The 21,410-nt window shown below is 41.3% G+C and overlaps 2 protein-coding genes across 7 annotated transcripts in view; one reads left to right on the top strand and one right to left on the bottom strand.

Moving 5' to 3' along the window:
- Positions 1-6,619, top strand: part of ampd2a (adenosine monophosphate deaminase 2a) — a 35,846-nt gene extending 29,227 nt beyond the window's left edge. For all 6 annotated transcript variants that reach the window (XM_084416823.1, XM_084416820.1, XM_084416819.1 and 3 more), the window contains 6 exons: positions 714-840; positions 1,253-1,416; positions 1,818-1,938; positions 2,768-2,941; positions 4,532-4,642; positions 4,828-6,619. In XM_084416823.1, the coding sequence (XP_084272949.1) occupies positions 714-840; positions 1,253-1,416; positions 1,818-1,938; positions 2,768-2,941; positions 4,532-4,642; positions 4,828-5,079 (949 nt within the window). In that variant the 3' untranslated portion in view covers positions 5,080-6,619. The remainder of the gene's footprint in view (positions 1-713; positions 841-1,252; positions 1,417-1,817; positions 1,939-2,767; positions 2,942-4,531; positions 4,643-4,827) is intronic.
- Positions 6,620-6,757: 138 nt separating this feature from the next.
- On the bottom strand, positions 6,758-21,276 carry eps8l3a (EPS8 signaling adaptor L3a). Its single transcript, XM_084416824.1, has 20 exons — positions 21,071-21,276; positions 18,311-18,383; positions 18,170-18,237; positions 16,585-16,649; positions 16,345-16,503; positions 15,298-15,447; positions 14,959-15,032; positions 14,768-14,877; positions 13,173-13,375; positions 12,998-13,100; positions 12,830-12,903; positions 12,555-12,629; positions 12,252-12,397; positions 11,503-11,653; positions 10,746-10,777; positions 10,572-10,668; positions 10,196-10,300; positions 10,025-10,110; positions 6,946-7,078; positions 6,758-6,864 (listed from the first exon to the last, which is right to left on the bottom strand). Exons 2-20 carry the CDS (start codon positions 18,370-18,372, stop codon positions 6,835-6,837), a joined length of 1,923 nt encoding a protein of 640 aa, XP_084272950.1. The 5' UTR covers positions 18,373-18,383; positions 21,071-21,276; the 3' UTR covers positions 6,758-6,834.
- Between the last annotated feature and the right edge of the window lie 134 nt (positions 21,277-21,410).

Genomic DNA, 21,410 nt, shown 5'->3' with positions numbered 1-21,410 from the left:
TCACTCACTCACTCACTCACACTCACACACTCACTCACACTCTCACTCTCTCACACTCACTCTCACACACTCACTCACACTCACACACTCTCACTCACACACTCACTCACTCTCTCACTCACTCACTCACTCACTCACTCTCACTCACTCTCACTCACTCACTCTCTCACACTCTCACTCTCTCACACTCACTCTCACTCACTCACTCACTCACTCACTCTCACACACTCTCTCACTCACACACTCACTCACTCACTCTCACTCACTCACTCTCACTCACCCACTCACTCTCTCACACTCACTCTCACACTCACTCACTCACTCACTCACACTCACTCACTCACTCACTCACTCACTCTCACTCACTCACTCTCACACACTCTATCACTCACTCACTCACACACTCACTCACTCTCACACTCACTCACTCACTCACTCTCTCACACTCACTCTCTCACACTCGCTCACTCTCACACTCACTCACTCTCTCACACTCACACACTCGCTCACTCTCACACTCACTCACTCTCTCACACTCACTCACACTCACTCACTCACTCACTCTCTCACACTCACTCACTCACTCTCTCACACTCACTCACTCTCTCACACTCACACACACTCTCACACTCACTCTCACTCTTTGTTTTTATGTTTTATGGGTTTTTCCATGAGTGTGATGTGTGTGTGTGTGTGTGTGTGTGTCCCTGCAGTGACGTGTACCGCACTAAGAAGCAGCTGATCAACTTCCAGCAGATGCTGGAGAACATCTTCCTGCCGCTGTTTGAGGCGACGGTCAATCCCAGCAGCCACTCACACCTGCACCTGTTCCTGACACACGTGAGTCTCACACACACACACACACACACACACACACACACACACACACACACACACACACACACACACACACACACACACACACACACTCACACCTGCACCTGTTCCTGACACACGTGAGTCTCACACACACACACACACACACACACACACACACACACACACACACACACACACACACACACACACACACACTCACACCTGCACCTGTTCCTGACACACGTGAGTCTCACACACACACACACACACACACACTCACACCTGCACCTGTTCCTGACACACGTGAGTCTCTCTCACACACACACACACACTCACACCTGCACCTGTTCCTGACACACGTGAGTCTCACACACACACACACCTGTTCCTCCTTCAGTCTGAAACACCAGTCTGTGATGTGTGTGTTGTTCAGGTGGTGGGCTTCGACAGCGTGGACGACGAGTCTAAACCAGAGCATCACATCTTTAACCTGGACAGTCCGACTCCAGAGCGCTGGTGTGACGACAACAACCCGCCGTACTCGTACTATCTGTACTACATGTACGCCAACATGACGGTCCTCAACCACCTGCGCAGGTACTCACACACCGCACTCACACACTCCACATCATCAGAGTGTCAATCACTTCACGAGTCACTCTGAATCACTTCCTGAATCACTTCACCAGTCTCTCTGAGTCACTTCACCAGACTCTCTGAATCACTTCACCAGTCACTCTGAATCACTTCCTGAATCACTTCACCAGTCTCTCTGAGTCACTTCACCAGTCACTCTGAATCACTTCCTGAATCACTTCACCAGTCACTCTGAATCACTTCCTGAATCACTTCACCAGTCTCTCTGAGTCACTTCCTGAATCACTTCACCAGTCTCTCTGAATCACTTCACCAGTCTCTCTGAGTCACTTCACCAGTCTCTCTGAATCACTTCCTGAATCACTTCACGAGTCACTCTGAATCACTGCGTCTGTGAGCAGGAGGCGGGGCTTCAACACCTTCGTGCTGCGACCTCACTGCGGGGAGGCGGGGCCTATTCATCACCTGGTGTCTGGATTCATCCTGTCAGAAAACATCTCACACGGACTTCTGCTCAGGAAGGTATGTGGATGAAAAGAGTGGGAATCGAAAGAGTCATTTGTTCAGGAATCAGGCTGATTCCTGAACGAATGACTCTAATGAACCGGTTCTCTTTGTAGTGAGAGGAAAAACCACTACAGTATAGATTCATAACCGTTATTTGTTTGGGAAATTGGTTACAGTATTTCTCTGCTCATTCATTCGGGAATTGGATTTCACTAGATGCACTATGTGGCTTTGATTCACTAAAGATTCAGTTCATAGGAGTCATTCATGCAAGTATCTGATTTCACTAGTTCACGAAATATGGCTAATTTGAATGAAACAAATTCCCAAACAAATGACTCTTCTTTGCCAGTTCTTTTTAGTCAGTCAAAACCATACAGTATGACTAATGTAGTCCCCAAATAAAGATATATGACAACACATCCAGGGTAGTCCAACCAATTTTCAACCAAATTACTCATATGAACCAGTTCTTTTAAGTGAATCAAAACATGCAGAATGACTAATGTTGTCCAATTCATGAAGGAATGATTCGTATGAGATGTTTTTTTTAGTGAATCAGAATCAAAAATGGCGCTAAAACTTACACACTGCACCTTTAACTACTCTTGTTTGACCATGTTTTTGATTCACTAAAAGAACCAGTTCATAAGAGTCATTTGTTCATGAATCGGACTACATCAGTCACTCTGTATGTGTTCGATTCACTGTAAAGAACCGCTTCATAAGAGTCATTCATTAATGAATCGTTAGTTTTCAGTATTTTGAGCAGGTTATAACAAACACACAGGACAGAATCACCAAAGTGGATGTAGTAGTAGTGATCCACCTGTGTGTGTCGTAGGCTCCGGTCCTGCAGTACCTGTACTATCTGGCTCAGGTGGGCATCGCCATGTCTCCGCTCAGCAACAACAGTCTGTTCCTGAGTTACCACCGTAACCCTCTGCCCGAGTACCTGTCCCGCGGCCTGATGGTGTCCCTGTCCACCGACGACCCGCTGCAGTTCCACTTCACCAAGGTCAGATCACCTGGTGTCCAGTGTTGTGTGGAACTCATTACTAGTAACTCCAGTTACATAATCAGATTACTTTATCAAGTAACTAGTAAAGTAACGCATTACTTTTAAAATTTACAACAAAATATCTGAGTTACTTTTTCAAATAAGTAACAAGTTACTTTTTAACCCATTTATTGACTGACAGTGACAGCTCTCCTGTCCTCATGTTGAGAGAAATCAAAGTGAAGAGGTGTTGTGTGTGTGTGTGTGTGTGTGTGTGTGTGTGTGTGTGTGTGAACATGATGGTTATTGTAGTTCTAGACTAAATGTGAGTGTGCATTTACTGAAAAGATTAAATATTCCTCAAAATTAATAAAATCAGTGAAATGCAGGATCAGAATACTATGCAAATCTCCAATAGCTAAATATGTTAAATAAAACAATTTTTTATGCATTTAATCTCACTTTATTGACCGATGTACTTGCTTCTGAGCTTCGATGATTCAGTTAAACCGTGAGCAAAAATGACTATAGATTTTTTGTTTTTATTGGTAAAGTAAGTGTTAAACTTTCTTCTCCTTCATCCTATTCTTGTCTTATCCAGAATAACAGCAGCTGAAAGGTTTGTTTGAGCTGTTCCTCTACTGTACTCTCTCTACTGTACTTTCTCTACGGTACACTACTGTACTCTCTCTACTGTACTTTCTCTACGGTACACTACTGTACTCTCTCTACTGTACTCTATCTCTACTGTACTCTCTCTACTGTACTCTACCTCTACTGTACTCTATTGTACTCTACCTGTACTCTACTTCTACTGTACTTTCTCTACGGTACACTACTGTACTCTCTCTACTGTACTCTATCTCTACTGTACTCTATTGTACTCTACCTGTACTGTACTCTACCTCTATTGTACTCTACTCTACTTCTACTGTACTCTACCTCTACTGTACTAATGTACTCTACTGTACTCTACTTCTACTGTACTACTGTACTCTACCTCTACTGTACTCTACTTCTACTGTACTCTACTTCTACTGTACCTCTACTGTACTACTGTACTCTACCTCTACTGTACTCTACTTCTACTGTACTACTGTACTCTACCTCTACTGTACTCTACTTCTACTGTACTACTGTACTCTACTGTACTCTACTTCTACTGTACCTCTACTGTACTACTGTACTCTACCTCTACTGTACTCTACTTCTACTGTACTACTGTACTCTACTTCTACTGTACTCTACCTCTACTGTACTCTACTTCTACTGTACTACTGTGCTCTACTTCTACTGTACTCTACTGTACTACTGTACTCTACCTCTACTGTACTGTATCGCTACTGTACTGATACATTGGGTTTTTAGCATCAAGTCCAAGACTATTCATTTACACACACAATGTTATATCAAATTGAGCATTTTAAATCAATAGTAAAACATGTTGTTAACCTTTTACCAAATGTCTTGGAGTATCGCATTTATATCGTATCGTGAGTTCAGTATCGTAATATGTATCGAATTGTGACATGAGGGTATCCTTACACCCCGAGTATTTATGCTTGTGTCTGTGTTTTGCATGACTGTATATGTGTGTGTGTGTTGCAGGAGCCTCTGATGGAGGAGTACAGCATCGCTGCTCAAGTCTGGAAACTGAGCTCATGTGACATGTGTGAACTGGCCAGAAACAGTGTGTTAATGAGCGGCTTCTCACACAGGGTAACAAACACACACACACACAAATACACACAGTATACTGTATATAGAAAGGTTATCAAGGTTAATGAAAATAATGGAAATGATAGCAGGGCTCCCAGAGTCACAGAGAACCCAGAAATATCAGGGTCAGAAACATTTCTGTGGAGAGTATAATTGTGTCCTCATCTATTGTCTGTCTGTCTCAGGCTAAGGGTTATTGGCTGGGTCCAGACTACAACAAAGAGGGTACGATCAGTAACGACATTCGGCGCACAAACGTCCCCGACATCCGCGTGGCGTACCGTCACGAGACGCTGTGCGAAGAACTTCACCTCATCACGCAGGCCGTCCGAACGCAGGAGCTGGACCGCATCGAGGAGGAGGACGACATGCTGTCTTTCACGTCCAGCCAATCCACAGCCCCGCCCACAAGCTCGCCTGTCCAATCAGCACGCTAGAGAAGCCATGACCCCGCCCACACACATACCGGTCCAATCAGCACAGTAGAGATGAGCCACAGCCCCACCCACACTCAGCTGTCCAATCAGCACACTAAAGAAGCCATGACCCCGCCTACATGCTCGCCTGTCCAATCAGCACACTAGAGATAAGCCATGACCCCGCCCACACGCTCGCCTGTCCAATCAGCACACTAGAGAAGAGCCACAGCCCCGCCCACACTCAGCTGTCCAATCAGCACACTAAAGAAGCCATGACCCCGCCCACACACTCGCCTGTCCAATCAGCACACTAGAGAAGCCATGACCCCGCCCACACTCTCATCTGTCCAATCAGCACACTAGAGAAGCCTTGACCCCGCCCACACACTCACCTGTCCAATCAGCACACTAGAGATAAGGCATGTCCCCGCCCACACGCTCGCCTGTCCAATCAGCACACTAGAGATGAGCCATGACCCCGCCCACACACTCGCCTGTCCAATCAGCACACTAGAGATGAGCCATGACCCCGCCCACACGCTCGCCTGTCCAATCAGCACACTAGAGAAGAGCCACAGCACCGCCCACACTCAGCTGTCCAATCAGCACACTGAAGCCATGACCCCGCCCACACACTCGCCTGTCCAATCAGCACACTAGAGAAGCCATGACCCCGCCCACACTCTCATCTGTCCAATCAGCACACTAGAGAAGCCTTGACCCCGCCCACACACTCGCCTGTCCAATCAGGACGCTAGAGAAGCCATGACCCCGCCCACACACTCACTACAGAACGGCGCAGCATCAAGACCAAAGTGACATTCCCTACGTCAGTGTTGATCTCATTTCAGTGCATGTTTAGAGACGTTTCAGCTATGCATCAGTATAATGCAACGGGCACGAGTGTTTGTGTCATTACACCTCCGTCACGAGCGCCGTGATGACATCACAGCTCCTCACGTGCCTTTTACTTTAGCTACTTTTATTTTGAAGTTTTGGCTTTGATTGTAACTTACTGTGTACGTGTCTTTTTTAGTCTCTCGTTCTATTAACTGTTTAATTTCTTCATCAATTTGAAGGATTTATTTTCTCTGATGGCCGAACTGTTCAGATGTGCGTTTACGAATCTCCTCCGGTCCTGCAGGAGGCGCCGTGGAGCCAAAACGAACAGTATTTTTCTAACCCTAAACCTCCTGTGCGCTAAACGCTGGGAGGTTTACACGTCTCCTCGCACACTCGATATACATTATGCCTGACAGTAGTTTTAGTTGAACATTAAACTGACTGTTAATCTTCACACAATATAGTGATTTTCACACTAATAAATCGCACAAATCATGAGATCAAAAACAGCACGATTTGTAGAGATTAGCATGCTGATCGAGCAGACACAGAGCAAAGCATGAGGTTCGACATGCTAGAGAGCAAATGATCACAAGTAATAGTACAGAAATATATATGTATATCTTTATTTTTTGTGAATGAGAATGTTAGTCTACAGCAGTACTGATCAGATCAGAGTATTTTGTTCATATCAATAAAGCATGTGTGCATTCAATCTCCTCTGGGTTCTTGCTCATCTTTGCATCAGACCTAAAAACAGTGATAATAATGTACAAATCAGACACTCCTGATCTTCAAAACCAGCTCTGATTACCAATAAATATGAATTAAATATTCAACGTCCTTCAGCATCCATTAACAGCTTTGTGTGTGTGTGTGTGTTGTATGTGTGTGTGTGTGTTAGTGTCGGTCGACGAGAAGTTTGCGGCCTCAGATCATTAGTCTCACGTCACTGGCCACCTGGAGAGAGAGAATATGACGTTGTGTGAATATGACATCACATACTTCAGTATGACATCATGTGTGTAACGATGACCTCACCGCAAGGGCCGATTTGACGTTCTGCAGCTGGTAGAAAACTCGTCCGCCCTCCTCGGGACAAACAGTCTTGAGCTCGTCACGCGTCATTCCCAGCAGCATGGAGCCGGTGACGCCCCCTAAACACCGGACCGTACTGACACACACAGAGTTTAACAACACAAACATTTTATTATGTGACATCGGAGTTCAGATTAACAAACTAGCATGCTAGTGGTTCTCAACTGGTCTGGCCACATTTTCCCAGGGTCATTAAGCCGCGACCCAAAGTTAACCAAGCAAGTTTAGTTCTCAAAAATGGTTGACAAGCACAAAGTCCCTTTTTACTTAACATACACTGTAAGAACGACAGTAATAAGACTATTAAATAACAACCCCAAACTATAAAGTTAGCATGTTGGTATGAAATAACAAAATAAGTGAACATAAAATGGTATTCTGGAAACGACAGTTACCATTGTAATTACAATAATAACATGAATAAAACATATGCACAATGATCCTGGTGAAGTTAGACGGAATGAATATTATACATGCAATCCTTCCCAGCTAACACACAACATACAACTTGTGTAATGTTGGTACTTTTTGCCCATTTCATGACTTACTAATTGAAAACATTACTATAACGTTGCATGCGCGTAATTTCATTGGCTCTTGTCTTTTGGTGTGTTCAAGTCCTTCTCGGAAGTTCGTACTTACGCGTTCAAGAGTACTTTTTCTTAATTAATTACACAAAAATGAAGAAAGTTTCTTAAACTAGAACTAGAACTTTTGCAATCATATTCTTTGAACAAAGAAATGTGCATCAGGTGTGCTTTGGTTTTTATGTTTTTAATTAGCCTAATTTATGAAGCCACTGCAAACTTTATCGTTAGCCTATATTACATTGTTATATTATAATGCAATCATATTCTGTACTGGCAATTAGCTTACTTTGCTGTAAATAGACAAATCTAGCAATATCACACTGCTAAATAAGCTACCTTTAAATATTGTGGCACTCCGCCATGTTTCTCATGGTGCCTTCACGTGCTATGGTAATTATGGTAAATACCAAAAGCCGACATGTAAAATGCACATGAACACCCCCTCATGTGGAATTTTCCACTGGGCAACTCGTAGAATATTTTGATGCACGAGTTGCCGAGATGAGATAACCTTTGACCTTTTCAAAATGGCGGAGAGCAACGCAAGAGCAGGGGGGCAGCGTTTCATATTATGTTGAAGCTTCCCCAGGCGCCGCCATTGGCTATCAGACCATATCACCTACTGTTAGCATCCCATTGACTCCCATTCATTTTGGCGTCACTTTGACAGCGAATAACTTTACATCTGAGGCGTTTAAAGACTCCATTTGTCCATTATTTATTTCTAAAGAAACACGAAAATGTATAAAAGGCTCCATTACCTTGTATCTTACGTTATGGCCCCGTAGAAGCAGTTTTTGTAAAAATAGGCTAACGATTGTGTCATACCAACGCGACTCTCTGTCGCACAGTAGAGAGATTACCGTATGGACAGGAGGAGAAGCTCGCGCGCAATTGGGGGGACGTGGAGGCAAAATGGCAAAGTAATTAATCAGAATACTAGCAAAAGTTTCTCCTGCTCCTAGCTCATGGACAGCTCCTACTCACACTCTCCGTCTCTGCAAGTTTCGGAAGGGAATGATTCAGATTTCGTTTGGCACAGCTACTAGAAGACAGACGGGTTGCTCACGTCACATCTACGTCGTCAAGCTCAGTGTGAGTCTGCGCAGTACGCTCGACCATCAGGAAGTTAGTGCTTCTAATTGACTTCACTTGCCTCCGTTGAATCCAATGGGGTCGCTGTGTCCAGTTTATATACTGTCTATGCGCAAGAGTCGTGAATACTGTTAGCAGATAGTTTTTGTAGCCTATACAATGTTGTGTCATTAACGATTGTAATATAATGCGTTAACACTCAATTTTCAACTTCGCTGCAATTTCCTTGGTTCATATTTAATCATTTTATGTCGTTTTATTATTTTTTATTATTAATTATGTTTTAATCATCAGAAAGCAACACATTTACGTTTTTTTTTTTTTTTTTTTTGTAAAGATAAAAAAGATACTCTACTGACACAGACCTTGCGGGCACTCTACATTACGACAACAAAAGCACTTGACCACAACACACTGGTAAATACCAGTTCACAAGTGGAAAATATCATCTTTTCCAGAGCACATGAAGGCAGCATCAGTGACACGCCCCCAAGTCGTATACATCAGGGCTTAAAGAAAATCCCGATCGCTCCCACTCGTAAATACGACATTGTGTTGGCGTTCATGTGCGCTCAACTCATAAATACGATCTTTACGAGGTGACTTGAACGCATCATATAAGATTTTGTTGTTGCTCTTTATGATATCCAGCGCGCGCCGCGAGCACAGGAACGTCTGACAGGAAAGCTCGTTTTTCTGAGGTGAGAGACTTTTTATTTCGTTACGAAAATAACCTCAGAATAATCACTCTGACAACATCTAATCTGACCGCTGAATCAGTACGCGTTTCTCTCTCTACTTAAACTGCGTCTGACAGAAACCGCTTTCACGCAACATAAAAGACTTTCATCATAATTTTTTTTCCAATTATGCTTTTTGTTGTTGTTGTGTCTTTGACTACACACTCCGCGACCAACTCAAAACAGTCTTGCGACCCACCAGCTGAGAAACACTGTACTGTGTAGGGTGTATTCCAGATGATCAACTACATTTTTCTAAATGTGCATCGTGTGAGACCATATGGCACCAGGAGTCGTCGTGATTTTCAAACATTTTTAGGTTTTGACTCATTTCAAAACTGACCAAAGCTAAGACATTTTTTACGCAAAATTGTACTAAACGTGCAAATTATTTAATAACGTGCAGTATATTATCCAATATGCAAATTAGGTAAATTAATTAAGCATGCACCTTAATGAGGTCCTGTGACAGTGCAGAATACTATTACTGTTTGAAATGGTTATTGTTTTGCATACTAGTTTCACACACTATTTATTTTTAAAACCGTATGCAGTACACAGTATATACTGTGCAGTACGCTAACACATTTTCCTCACATTTTACTGAAGCCCTTGTGCTCCAGCCAGGCCCGGACCTCCTCCGGACGGGATTTTCTGGTGAGTGCTGGTGCAGCTGGAGTTTCCTGCGGGTCATGGGGTGAAGTTTATGATTGTGAACGTGTGTAACTCAGATCAACAGGACTAGACACATACGTCACGTATACGTACAGGTTTGTCCTCCTGCTGTGGAAGCTGAAGCATGTTGTTGGGGACGTAACCGACCTGCCCTTTCTGATTCCTCACCTTCCACCACTGCTTAGACATGTCCAACAACTACAACACACACGCTGAATCCTATTAGAGACCATTTTCTCAAAAACAAGTTATTACAGAGTCAAGTCACTTTCATTTATATAGCGCTTTTAACAATATAGACTGTTTCAAAGCAGCTTTACAGTGATAATAGGAAATTACAATAACATAGATGGTTTTGGCTTTACAGCAGATCTAGAATAAAGTTATCGTCCAGATAAAGTTAGAAAGTCAGACACTGTATCAGTTCATAAAACTCAAAATCTCTTTGTCTGTGTCTGCAGTCGCTCACCTGTAGTTCTTCACCTTTACTGATGGTGAGCTCACGAGCGTTACGCGCGGCAAAATCAAACACCGCTCGCATGTAGCTCACCGGCAACTCCTCTGAACTGCAAAACACACACCGTTACACACTCAAAGTACAGCAGGAGATCTCCTACACTAAAATACTGAAGTATATCCGTACCTTTCCTCAGGTTCCTCTGGTATTTTGTTGCTCTACACAAAGAAACAGAAGCAAAAAACTATTAAAGCATCTGAATTAAATGTTTCTCATGTAATTAAAGGGATAGTTCACCCAAAAATGAAAATGAGCCCATGATTTACTCACCCTGAAGCCATACTAGGTGTAAATGACATTCTTCTTTCAGACGAACACAATCAGAGTTACATAAACAATGTCCTGGCTCTTCCAAGCTTTATAATGGGAGTGAATGGGTTTTTTTTTTGTAGAGTAAAGCGAAGAGTAACACTTAAACTTGACGCACAACGTAATGGCGAACGCGGTTGACCCTGGTTGTTTGAATCGTGAGAGGCGTCAAAACTTGCCCTACTCCTACATCTACGTCATACATCGTCAAGTGTTACTCTTGTGGCGTAAGTCGACTTGTGTAGACCATCTGCTGGAAGCTAGTTATTTTAGTCTATAAAGTTTTAAATGTGGATATTTTTCTTACACGAACGCATCGCTTCACTTCAGAAGGCCTTTATTAACCCACCAGAGCAGTGTGGAGCACTTTTATCATGGATGGATGTGCTTTGATGGACTTCCCATTGACTCCCATTATATGATATTCAGGACATTTTTAATATAACTCTGATTGTGTTCGTCTGAAAGAAGAATGTCTTATACACCTAGGATGGCTTCAGGGTGAGTAAATCATGGGCTAATTTAAATTTTTGGGGGAACTATCCCTTTGAGTGCTCAGTGTGTGTGTTTGTACCGTTTGTCGTGTCATGGATTGTCGCGGTGGCTCTCGGCTGCTGGTGTGTGTGTTGGTCGGCTCTGGGTTTCTAATGGCCGGCGGCTCCCAGCCGTCATCAAACACCGGCGTGAACGTGGGAATATCTTCATCATCCTCCGGCCACTTGGTGCTTCATCAGACACACAGAAACATGATGTGAAGAGACCAGCCTCTGTCAAGTCAAGTCAAGTCACATTTATTTATAAAGCTTTTTAAAACTCTATCAGTGACGGAATGGAGAAGAAAACCCTTGTGAGAAACCAGACTCAGTCTCTCAGTTCTCCTCTGGCCAACGAACCAAAAGTGTATGATTATGATTATGATTCAGGCAGCATTATAGGTCTGAAGTCAGATTGGATCAGAACATTCAGAATATTGTCCAGTTCCATCTGGTTGAAGATTCACGCCGGTATGGAGAGTTTGTTGCGGATCAGTGCCGATGCTGTCGTGTCGATGAGGCCTTCACAGGGAGAGTCTAGTGGACACACTCTCTGCTGACACTTAAGGGATGTGTTGTGGTCATGTCTAGGCACAGGTCTGTCTTGGGGTTTTCTCTATCTGACGTGTGTGTGGGTAAGGGTGAGGGTGAGTGTGAGTGTGAGTGTGAGTGTGAGTGAGTGAGTGAGTGAGTGAGTGAGTGAGTGAGTGAGTGAGTGTTTGTGTGTGTGAGTGAGTGAGTGAGTGAGTGAGTGAGTGAGTGAGTGAGTGAGTGAGTGAGTGTGTTGTACCTGGGGATGTTCCAGGCGTCTCCCAGCGACTGCCACAGATGGTCCTCCTCCGCCGTGGCCTCCTCGCTGAGGAAGAGGATACACTCCGGCTCAAACAGAGGAGCCACGATAGATGGAGGGAGATCCTCATTACAGTGAAACACTATCTACACACACACACAGATATAAACACATGTGAGCTAAAGAACAATGTGTTCACAGACAGATAGATAGATAGATAGACAGACAGAGGATAGATAAGACAGACAGATAGATAGATAGATAGACAGACAGAGGATAGATAAGACAGACAGACAGTCTCACCAGGTCCAGTATAGAGAACAGACAGTGTGCGAGTTCAGCAGCGCTGGGGTTTTCAATCTTTCCCTGCAGTGCCCCCTGATGAACAGATTATTCGACATAATTATTATAATAATATAATAGAACATAATAATCTTTGTGAATCTTTTAAGCCTTTAAAATAAATATTTATACATAATAAATTAAACAAATCTTACCATTTATTTAATACATAGAACATAGGTATAATTTTTGTAGTATACAATATAAAATGACACGGAACAGTATCTCTCACACACCAGCAGGTTAAAGGCCATCTTGACTTTCTGCAGACAGACTGTGAACTCTTCATCTGACGGCATTCCCTTCACCGCTTACAGATGAGCACAGATGAGAGGAAACACGTCAGCAGAACATTCATAAACTCATCTCATCCGATCCAGTGAAATGAAACTTGTTTCTCTCACCTTTCTGCTTTTTCTTCTTTTTCTTTTTGTCCACTTTAGGGGCGACGGCTGCCAGTCTGTCGGCGAAGGCTTCGATGTCGTTAATGAGATGATTCAGGATGTCCTGCACACAGACGAGTCGTCTTTATCTCTGATCTACACATCAACACTGCACGATTCAGTCACAAACACTCACCACGTTCCTCTCTCTCTCGGTGTACGGCCTCTGAGGGGGCGGGGACGGTCTCGGGGGCGTCTCTTCTACACGAGGGGACGGAGGCTGTCTCGGGGGCATGTCTTCTACACGAGGGGGCGGAGGCTGTCTCGGGGGCGGAGCCACTATCTTCATATAGGTGGAGTTATTTCTGGAGGCGAGTGGAGTTGGGGCAGGACTCTCATCTGGACAGCACAGAAAAACAGCGCTTTTAAATATGAAGTACATACTGCGCTGGTGATGGTAAAGTACAAACTGTGTACTATTGATACCACATGATAAATTCACATTCTCAGCCAAAGTGCAAGAGATTGTGGGTAATATTAGTCGAATTAGTCGATTATAGTCGATTATATAGTAGGGGAAAACAGTATGTGACAAAAGTAGTATGTCCGAATTCACAGACATTCATAAAAGAGTCGGCAAAAAGTCCCCGGATTAACTACTACTACAACTTCCTATTTCAAAATATATATCATCATATTTAGATATCACCTAGGCATAACTCGGCACTAGGCATTTGCTTGGGGGTTCTGCATAATTGCAAGAGAGCTAACTCCCAAGTCTCCAATGTTCTGATGGTAAGATGTGACATGTCCATGTTTCTATATGCGGTTGCTAGGGTACTCTAAATGGTTGCTAGGGTGTGGCTAGACAGTTACCATGATGATACTTATAGACTAGTTTCCAACCAGCAATTCCCATGTCTCTGTGATGTTCTGGTGCTGGCTTGTTCATGCTGCCGTAAGGTTGCTAGGGCGCTGTAAATGGTTGCTAGGATGCGGCTAGACAGTTTCCTAGCTGAAACTAATAGACTGGGTGTGTAATTGGATATTTGAAGACTTCTTGCCAGTCTGAGTCAAAAAAGGCCACCCACTTTTCTCTACGATGTTCAGATCTAGAGATATCTCTCTCACCTTTTCTAAATGTAAGTCTATGGGGTGGTTGCTAGGGGGTGGCTGTAACATTGTTGTGTCACTGCTTATTGGCTGCTTGCTATGAGTCTCAAATGAGCTCACCTACAAGACATTCTCATCTGGATATATGATCGCACAAAATCTTTGCCAATGTTAAGTGTCTTGCGAGCCGAGAGATCCCGGACGAGCCCCCATTTGTCCCCTGCTTTAAATCTAAGGGACTTTTTTCCCCAATTTTTCACCCACCAGGCAAACATCATATACCGATCGCTTATAAAAGTCAAAGCAATGTTCTCCTCAATGAGCCGCATGATTTGACACCTCATTCATGGGTCTACGACAAACGGTGTGGGACGAGTTAGGTGGCAAAGTTTTGTACGGAAGTAGAAGAAACATGTAAGATAACAACAGAGTGCTTCGCTTTCTTTACATTTTACATTTATGCATTTGGCAGACGCTTTTATCCAAAGCGACTTACATTGCATTTCAAGGTACACATTTACATTCTCATCAGTTCTTGCTTTCCCTGGGAATCGAACCCCATGACCTTGGCGTTGCAAGCGCTAACGCTCTACTGTTTGAGCTACAGGAAAGCAACAACCTTTCCAAAGCTCTCCAATCACCACTTATTAATAATACACCGTTCTGGCATAATCTCACCATAATCCGGAGCGGCCCACTGTTCTGGAGGATGTCTCGGAAGAATCAGCTCGGCTGGAGGAGAGGCTCTTTGTGAATTTCTTGGCATGGCGTTTCCGACACCGGCTTTACTGCAGAATCAAATGACAAATTTGTCACCACGATATTTCTAGGTCATTAGTGATTGGATGGACAGGATTTCATCGGCTAACCTGACGTTACTCTGTCTGTGATCATCCCTCTTGTTCTGAAGAAGCCGATCCAGATCTTTCTTCAGATAATCTGCCTGAACGACACATAAAACAGTCGTTTATCATCAGAGTCAAGTCATGTCACCTTTATTTATATAGTGCTTTTTACAATACAGATCGATTCAAAGCAGCTTTACAGAGATAACAGGAAAATAATGCAACAAAGCTTGTTTCCAGAAGAAAAAAGCGTCACAGTCCAGCTTAAGTAAGTTCAGTGATGGTTCATTTTTGTTGTAAAAAAGTTATTAATTTAGTTCATTTATATACATACCCCGAGCGCCCTGAGAGTCGTGAACTCACCCTGAGAGACTCGCTCTGGAACATGAAGACGCTGACAGCCCGACTGCCCCGGTTCTGGATGGAGACGGTCAGGAGAGATTCGTACGGGCTCTCGTCCAGAACCGCCTTCAGATCCAGAACGCTGTTCAGCGGCCACGACTCCAGCACCTCCTGAAACATCACAGCGACAGCGCTTTAACATCTCAACGCTTTCAACCAGTCAGTCTTCTGCTTCCACTGAGAGTTTCATATACCGAGGTATATTTTAAAGGTGCAGTGTGTACGTTTTTGCGGCATCTACTGGTGAGGTTGTGAATTGCACCCAACAGAAGTTACGGTGGCCGACAGGAAGTGATGTCGTCGTCTGAGACAGCAGAGAGTAGCCAGTTAAACAATGAGGTTTCTTTACAAAGATTAATTAAGAAATTGTGTTTACTTAATTATTCAGTAAAACGATATGATATTGTGAATATTATTGTTACTTGTTCATCATTGTGTCAGTGTTTTATTCGCTGACTTTAGCTAGCTTCTTATCATGAAGAACAACACAGTGACGAAATGCGTTTGTCCGTTTAGGGCCACCGTAGAAACATGTCGATGTAAGCAGTCCCGCGGTGTGTATAGAGAGAAATGACTCATTATAAGATAATAAACACATAACGGTTCATTATGTAAGGTCTTTATACACCACTGAAAACATAGTTATGAATATGATATTGCATTTCTGTCGGATCCTCCTAAATATTACACAATGCACTTTTAAAGTACCATGAGACCTTTTGGTACCATTTTGTTCTCATAATATGGTATTTTACATGGTCAAGTCAAGTCAAGTATATTTGTATAGCGCTTTTCACAATACAGATTGTATCAAAGCAGCTTCACAGTATTAAATTAAAATAATACAACAAGGTTTGTTTCTAGTGGAATTTATTGATAAAATCAAATTAGATATCCCCAGAATATCCCCAACTGAGCAAGCCAAAGGCAACATGGTACTGTATGGTACAGTATATCATGGTTTTTCAACAAATTTGGTATGGTAAAACCACGGTACTTGAGATTCACCTTGCTCTCGATGTCCAGGAGCATCAGCGCTCCGTCCCGCGCCTCCAGGATCACGTCTTGACCCCACACACGCCCCGTGGCGTCCAGGTACTTCAGCCGCTCCAGACAGTCGCCCACGTCACACACCTGCCGTCCGTCCAGCTCACAGGTGAACAGATGCTGTGGAGGAGAGAGGAAGAGTGAGTGAACGGCATGTGTGGGTCACATGATGACGATGATGATGATGATGATGATGTTCACCTCCACTCGGTGCTGGAACTGATGCATCTGTCTGTTAATGGAGTCCGCATATTCCTTCCTCTGATCTACAGAAAACACACAATCATCAAACATACAACAGCAACAAACACACAAATATACAATCATCATAATAAACTCATATACAACACACACAAATACACAATCATCATAATAAACTCACAAACACAATGACAAACGCACAAATACACAATCATAATAAACACAAATACAACACACAAATACACAATCATCATAATAAACTCACAAATACAATGACAAACGCACAAATACACAATCATCATAATCACAAATACAACACACAAATACACAATCATCAAAATAAACAAATACAACACAAATACTCAATCATCATCATAAACACACAAACACAATGACAAATACACAGTCATCATAATAAACTCACAAACACAATGACAAACGCACAAATACACAATCATCATCATAAACACAATGACAAACGCACAAATACACAATCATCATAAACACAATGACAGACAAATACACAATCATCATCATAAACACACAAACACAATAACAAACACACAAATATACTATCATTAAACAAATAATGAAACACCAGTACAAAACGATATTAATAAAACATTTAAATTCATTAAAATATATGTATATATTTTGTTATATGCATATATAATATGCAAATAACATTTATTATACATTAAACAAGTTACTAAATACTAAATAATATACTACTTCGATATTTAATATATAGTGAAAATGTAAATCAAATATATACAAATATTATAATTAGTGGCGTCAAATCGATTAATCGTGATTAATCACATCTAACAAAAAAAGTCTGTTTACACTGAGAATATATATATATTCAATATATAATTATAATATATTGTTTTACATATAATTACAATAATTATAATTTGTTTAATAAATAATATATTTAGATTGAACCCATTTAGTATGTATCATTTATAATTTTAATAAAATAGCAACATACACAAATATCCACAATAAATGACAAACACCGATATTAAAAGAGCAATATAATTCACATAAATATACAATAACAATCAATAGCACACCATGAATAAACAAACACACACACACAATAATGATAAACATTAGCACATAAATGTACAACACACAATAAACACCTCAAATAGACACACATTAACAAACACACAAACATAAACCCACAATACAAACATGGTGTGTGTTTGTTAATGTGTGTCTATTTGAGGTGTTTATTGTGTTACACACAAACATATAGCAAACACATCATACAGCACATATATTAAATATCAAAAATACACAACAACACACAAACAAACACCTAGAATTGTTTTGGTTTTGTTTTGTCAGCTTTATTATGGGACTCAGAGTCTAATTCTATTTTTGAAACAGAACTAATTCAGTTGATTAAACATCCGATAAAGCTTATTATTATTATCATCATCATTATCTGTGTCCAGCGTCCAATCATGAACGCGTCTATAAATAGCACACGGTTATGTAAAGGTTAAATGACTAAGATCAGATTAGCCATGTGTTAATGATCCACTGGTGACGTCACAGGACCAGTACTCACTGTATATTGATTTAGCGCTGGGTCTGGATAGACTCGACCACTCCAAGGACGTCTCATCTGCTGTCACGCTACAGGAGATGACACAGTTAAACACACATCTGATCTGTTTGATATTATATTAATATTATATCTGCCCCTCACCTGGACCGCAGCGAATCTGGGTAACCGCTGGACCAGCCGAACGGACTCGAATCCCGCAGCATGACTACAGCACCTGGGCACAATGTCAATCCCCACTATATCACAGTAACACTTGCAAACAAACGTACTGTGACCATACCATGGTACTGCGATGGATTCAACTTGTAATACCAGGGTATTTTAATATATACATGTATACACAGCCTTTTTGACTTTTTGCCACATCTGCCAATGGCTGATGACTTAAGAAAATTTACCAGGAATAAATATTTTTTACTGGCCATGCAACTGTTTTTGCAAAAAGAGGCAGTAATGAAAAAAAAAATATCAGTCAAAATTCACAATTCTCTATTTCATTTTCGATACCACAGCTAAAACTATTAGCCTAACTAATATAGATCTAAAACATTAAGACAAATAAATAGTCAGTAATAACACACAGAAATACAATATGACAAAGATACATATGAAATAAACCGTGGTTTTCATGTAGATCTAACAGAAGCTTTCGGGTACAGAAATTTTATAATCTATAAGTAATCAAATGTAAAATAACACTGCATAGTCTTCACTGTATAAATTAAACAGATTAATCCTTATTTTATGTTTAAAAAATTATTCAGAAAAGAGCAGCGAGTGATTTTCTCAGTCTTTTGTTGTTTGATTAACTTAAATTGACAGCAGCCTAATAAACCTGCTTCTGTCTGTCATTAAAGATATACTGACGCAATATACTGTTACACATGCGTTTTCTTTCTTTCAACTACTTACATTCACTTAAGACATGTGGCAGATTTTCCCTAAACCGAATACGGCCGGGAGAGTTCTCGAGTAGTTCTCAGAGAATCTCCCCCAAGAAGAAGAATTAATCACAGCCGGAGGATCTCAGACAAATTTCAGAGAGAATCCCACCAGCAAACACGAATACAACAGTTTTTATAGAATAGTGGTGAAAATGACATGATACATTACATAATTTCCCTACAATTTGATTGGTTCTTCATATGCAAACCCTTCTGTTACTAGGCAGAGGCAAACTCTGTTTTCTTGATTACTTCAAGTTTAGACATCTGTCTAGTTTCATTTCCCATATTTGTTATTTTTACACTCACACAACCAAAGTCACAAGTTTTTCGCCAAAGGGGAAACATACATTTAGCCAAAGAACAGAACGTCCTAGTACAATGCGTTAGAATCATGGTTAGTTTAAAAGATAGTTTACTCTCTTATCTATTAAAAATCCATCTCAGACATAACTGACTATGTTTACTAGGATACTTTGTGTGAATTTGACCTTTTAAGCGCAAGACGACGTGAAAGAGAGCTCAATTCAGCACTCGCGCACTTCGGATGTTTGCGCACATAAAACGTCCCACACCACGCACGAGTAACGAACTGAGTTCGATTTCTCTGCTTCTAGCGCTTGAATATTTAAATTGGCAAGGCTTAAACTTGTGACGATGCAGCGCTGGCCTTTCAACTGTCCCAAGCAGCATTCACGTTTGTTCACGTTCTCACAACATTGTATTGTTAGAATTCATAAAAACGTTACCGTGATTGTTTCATATATTCGCCAACACAGATTTTTACTCACATTTGTCGCTTGGCAAGTGTTTGCGTTAGGCCCTGCATGGACACCACAATATTTACACTGCACTCTAAGGTACCTCAAAGTATACCATGGTAAAATCATAAAAAAATAAATAAAAAAAAAAGTACAATGGTATCCTTGGAAGTACACTGAAGTACCATGTAATAGCTCTCAAAGTACCATAGTATTACCATGGGATGCCATCACTGTGCCATTGTAAAGTATGGTATTTTTATGACTATACCACAGTATTTACATGGTACTGTACGGTTAAGAATGTTGTGGTTTTTCAATGTATACTTTTATGGAAATACCATGGCATATTTCAAAGTACCATAGTAGTACCATGTGATACCATCACACTGTGCCATGATAAAGTACCATGGTACTTTTTGAGAGTATACCACAGTACTGTATTGTTTTTTCAACGTATATTTTTATAATAACGTATTATACTTTAGATTTGCATGGTACAAGAATACCAAGTATTATCCTCTCATCCAAAAACAAAGTACCATAGTATTGTTTGAAATTCCACTGAATACCATGGTATATTTTAAAGTACCTTTTTGGTACTATTTTGTTCATAAACTTTGGTATTTTACAATACCATGGTTTTTCAACAAATTTGCTATGGTAAATCCATGGTACTTTTGGTTCACTTACACCGTACTTTAAAACATGTCAAAAATACCCTGGTATTTCCAGAACCTTAGGTAAAGTTTCATGGTATTACCATGATATTTTGGAACATTTGCGTCGTTAAAGTGAGGAATGAACAGTGTTGAGTTAGCTAATCATCTTCTGGAAATGTGCACAGGTTTATGAGCTCATAAATCAAGATCTCTGTAATCTGCTGTGAGGAGCGTCACTGTCCGTACGACAAGAAAACATGGAGAACGACACGACAAACCCCTAAACACTGCGAGAACGTCTCGATTCTGATAATCATCTGATGAAGATCAAATAAACCAGAATAGCTTTATATGTGATCGTGCCTGTTGGAGATCTTTGAGAAGACCTGAAAACTTCTAAACCTTACCTAAATCTCCTGAAGACACACACCTGAGATGTGAACTAGTTCTGATATGATAAAGTCATCTAATAAATAAAAAAAAAAACCACTTCCCGAGGAGATCAGATGTGTTATTGTTGAAGATCTTTCTCACCTGTGTGTTGAGATCTTCTGTGGTTTCTCCGGTTCCTGTGTGTTAAATCATACTGAACTCGCTCATAATCAGATGTGATGGACTGAGCTGAGGAAACTCCCGTCGAGGTCCAAAGTCTGACTCGAGCTCAAAGCCAGTGTGTCTTAAAGGAGCTCAGAGATCAGATGGGTGGAGACGTCCTCAGGAACACAACCTCACCTACATCTGAACAAACCCCTTAACTCTAGTAACAGTCAGACTTGAATAAGTGAATGGTTAAACAATCAGTGCTAAATCATAGGTTTCACAATAACAACTGAATCATATCAGAAGTTCCACCTTAACAACTGAATCATATCAG

This window comes from Rutilus rutilus, assembly GCF_951802725.1.
Source record: "Rutilus rutilus genome assembly, chromosome: 8".
NCBI classification, from domain to species: Eukaryota; Metazoa; Chordata; class Actinopteri; order Cypriniformes; family Leuciscidae; genus Rutilus; species Rutilus rutilus.
Note: the sequence above shows the minus strand (reverse complement) of the source record. Positions and strands in the feature narration are given on the sequence as shown.

What these genes read in the sequence shown, in the direction of transcription:
- eps8l3a (XM_084416824.1), bottom strand. Translation starts at nt 18,372, where the DNA reads ATGCTGCGGGATTCGAGTCCGTTCGGCTGGTCCAGCGGTTACCCAGAT. An exon ending in CCAGATTCGCTGCGGTCCAG is followed by an intron (nt 18,238 to 18,310) that starts GTGAGGGGCAGA and finishes CATCTCCTGTAG; the next exon opens with CGTGACAGCAGATGAGACGT. An exon ending in TCCAGAGCGAGTCTCTCAGG is followed by an intron (nt 15,033 to 15,297) that starts GTGAGTTCACGA and finishes TGTGTCGTTCAG; the next exon opens with GCAGATTATCTGAAGAAAGA.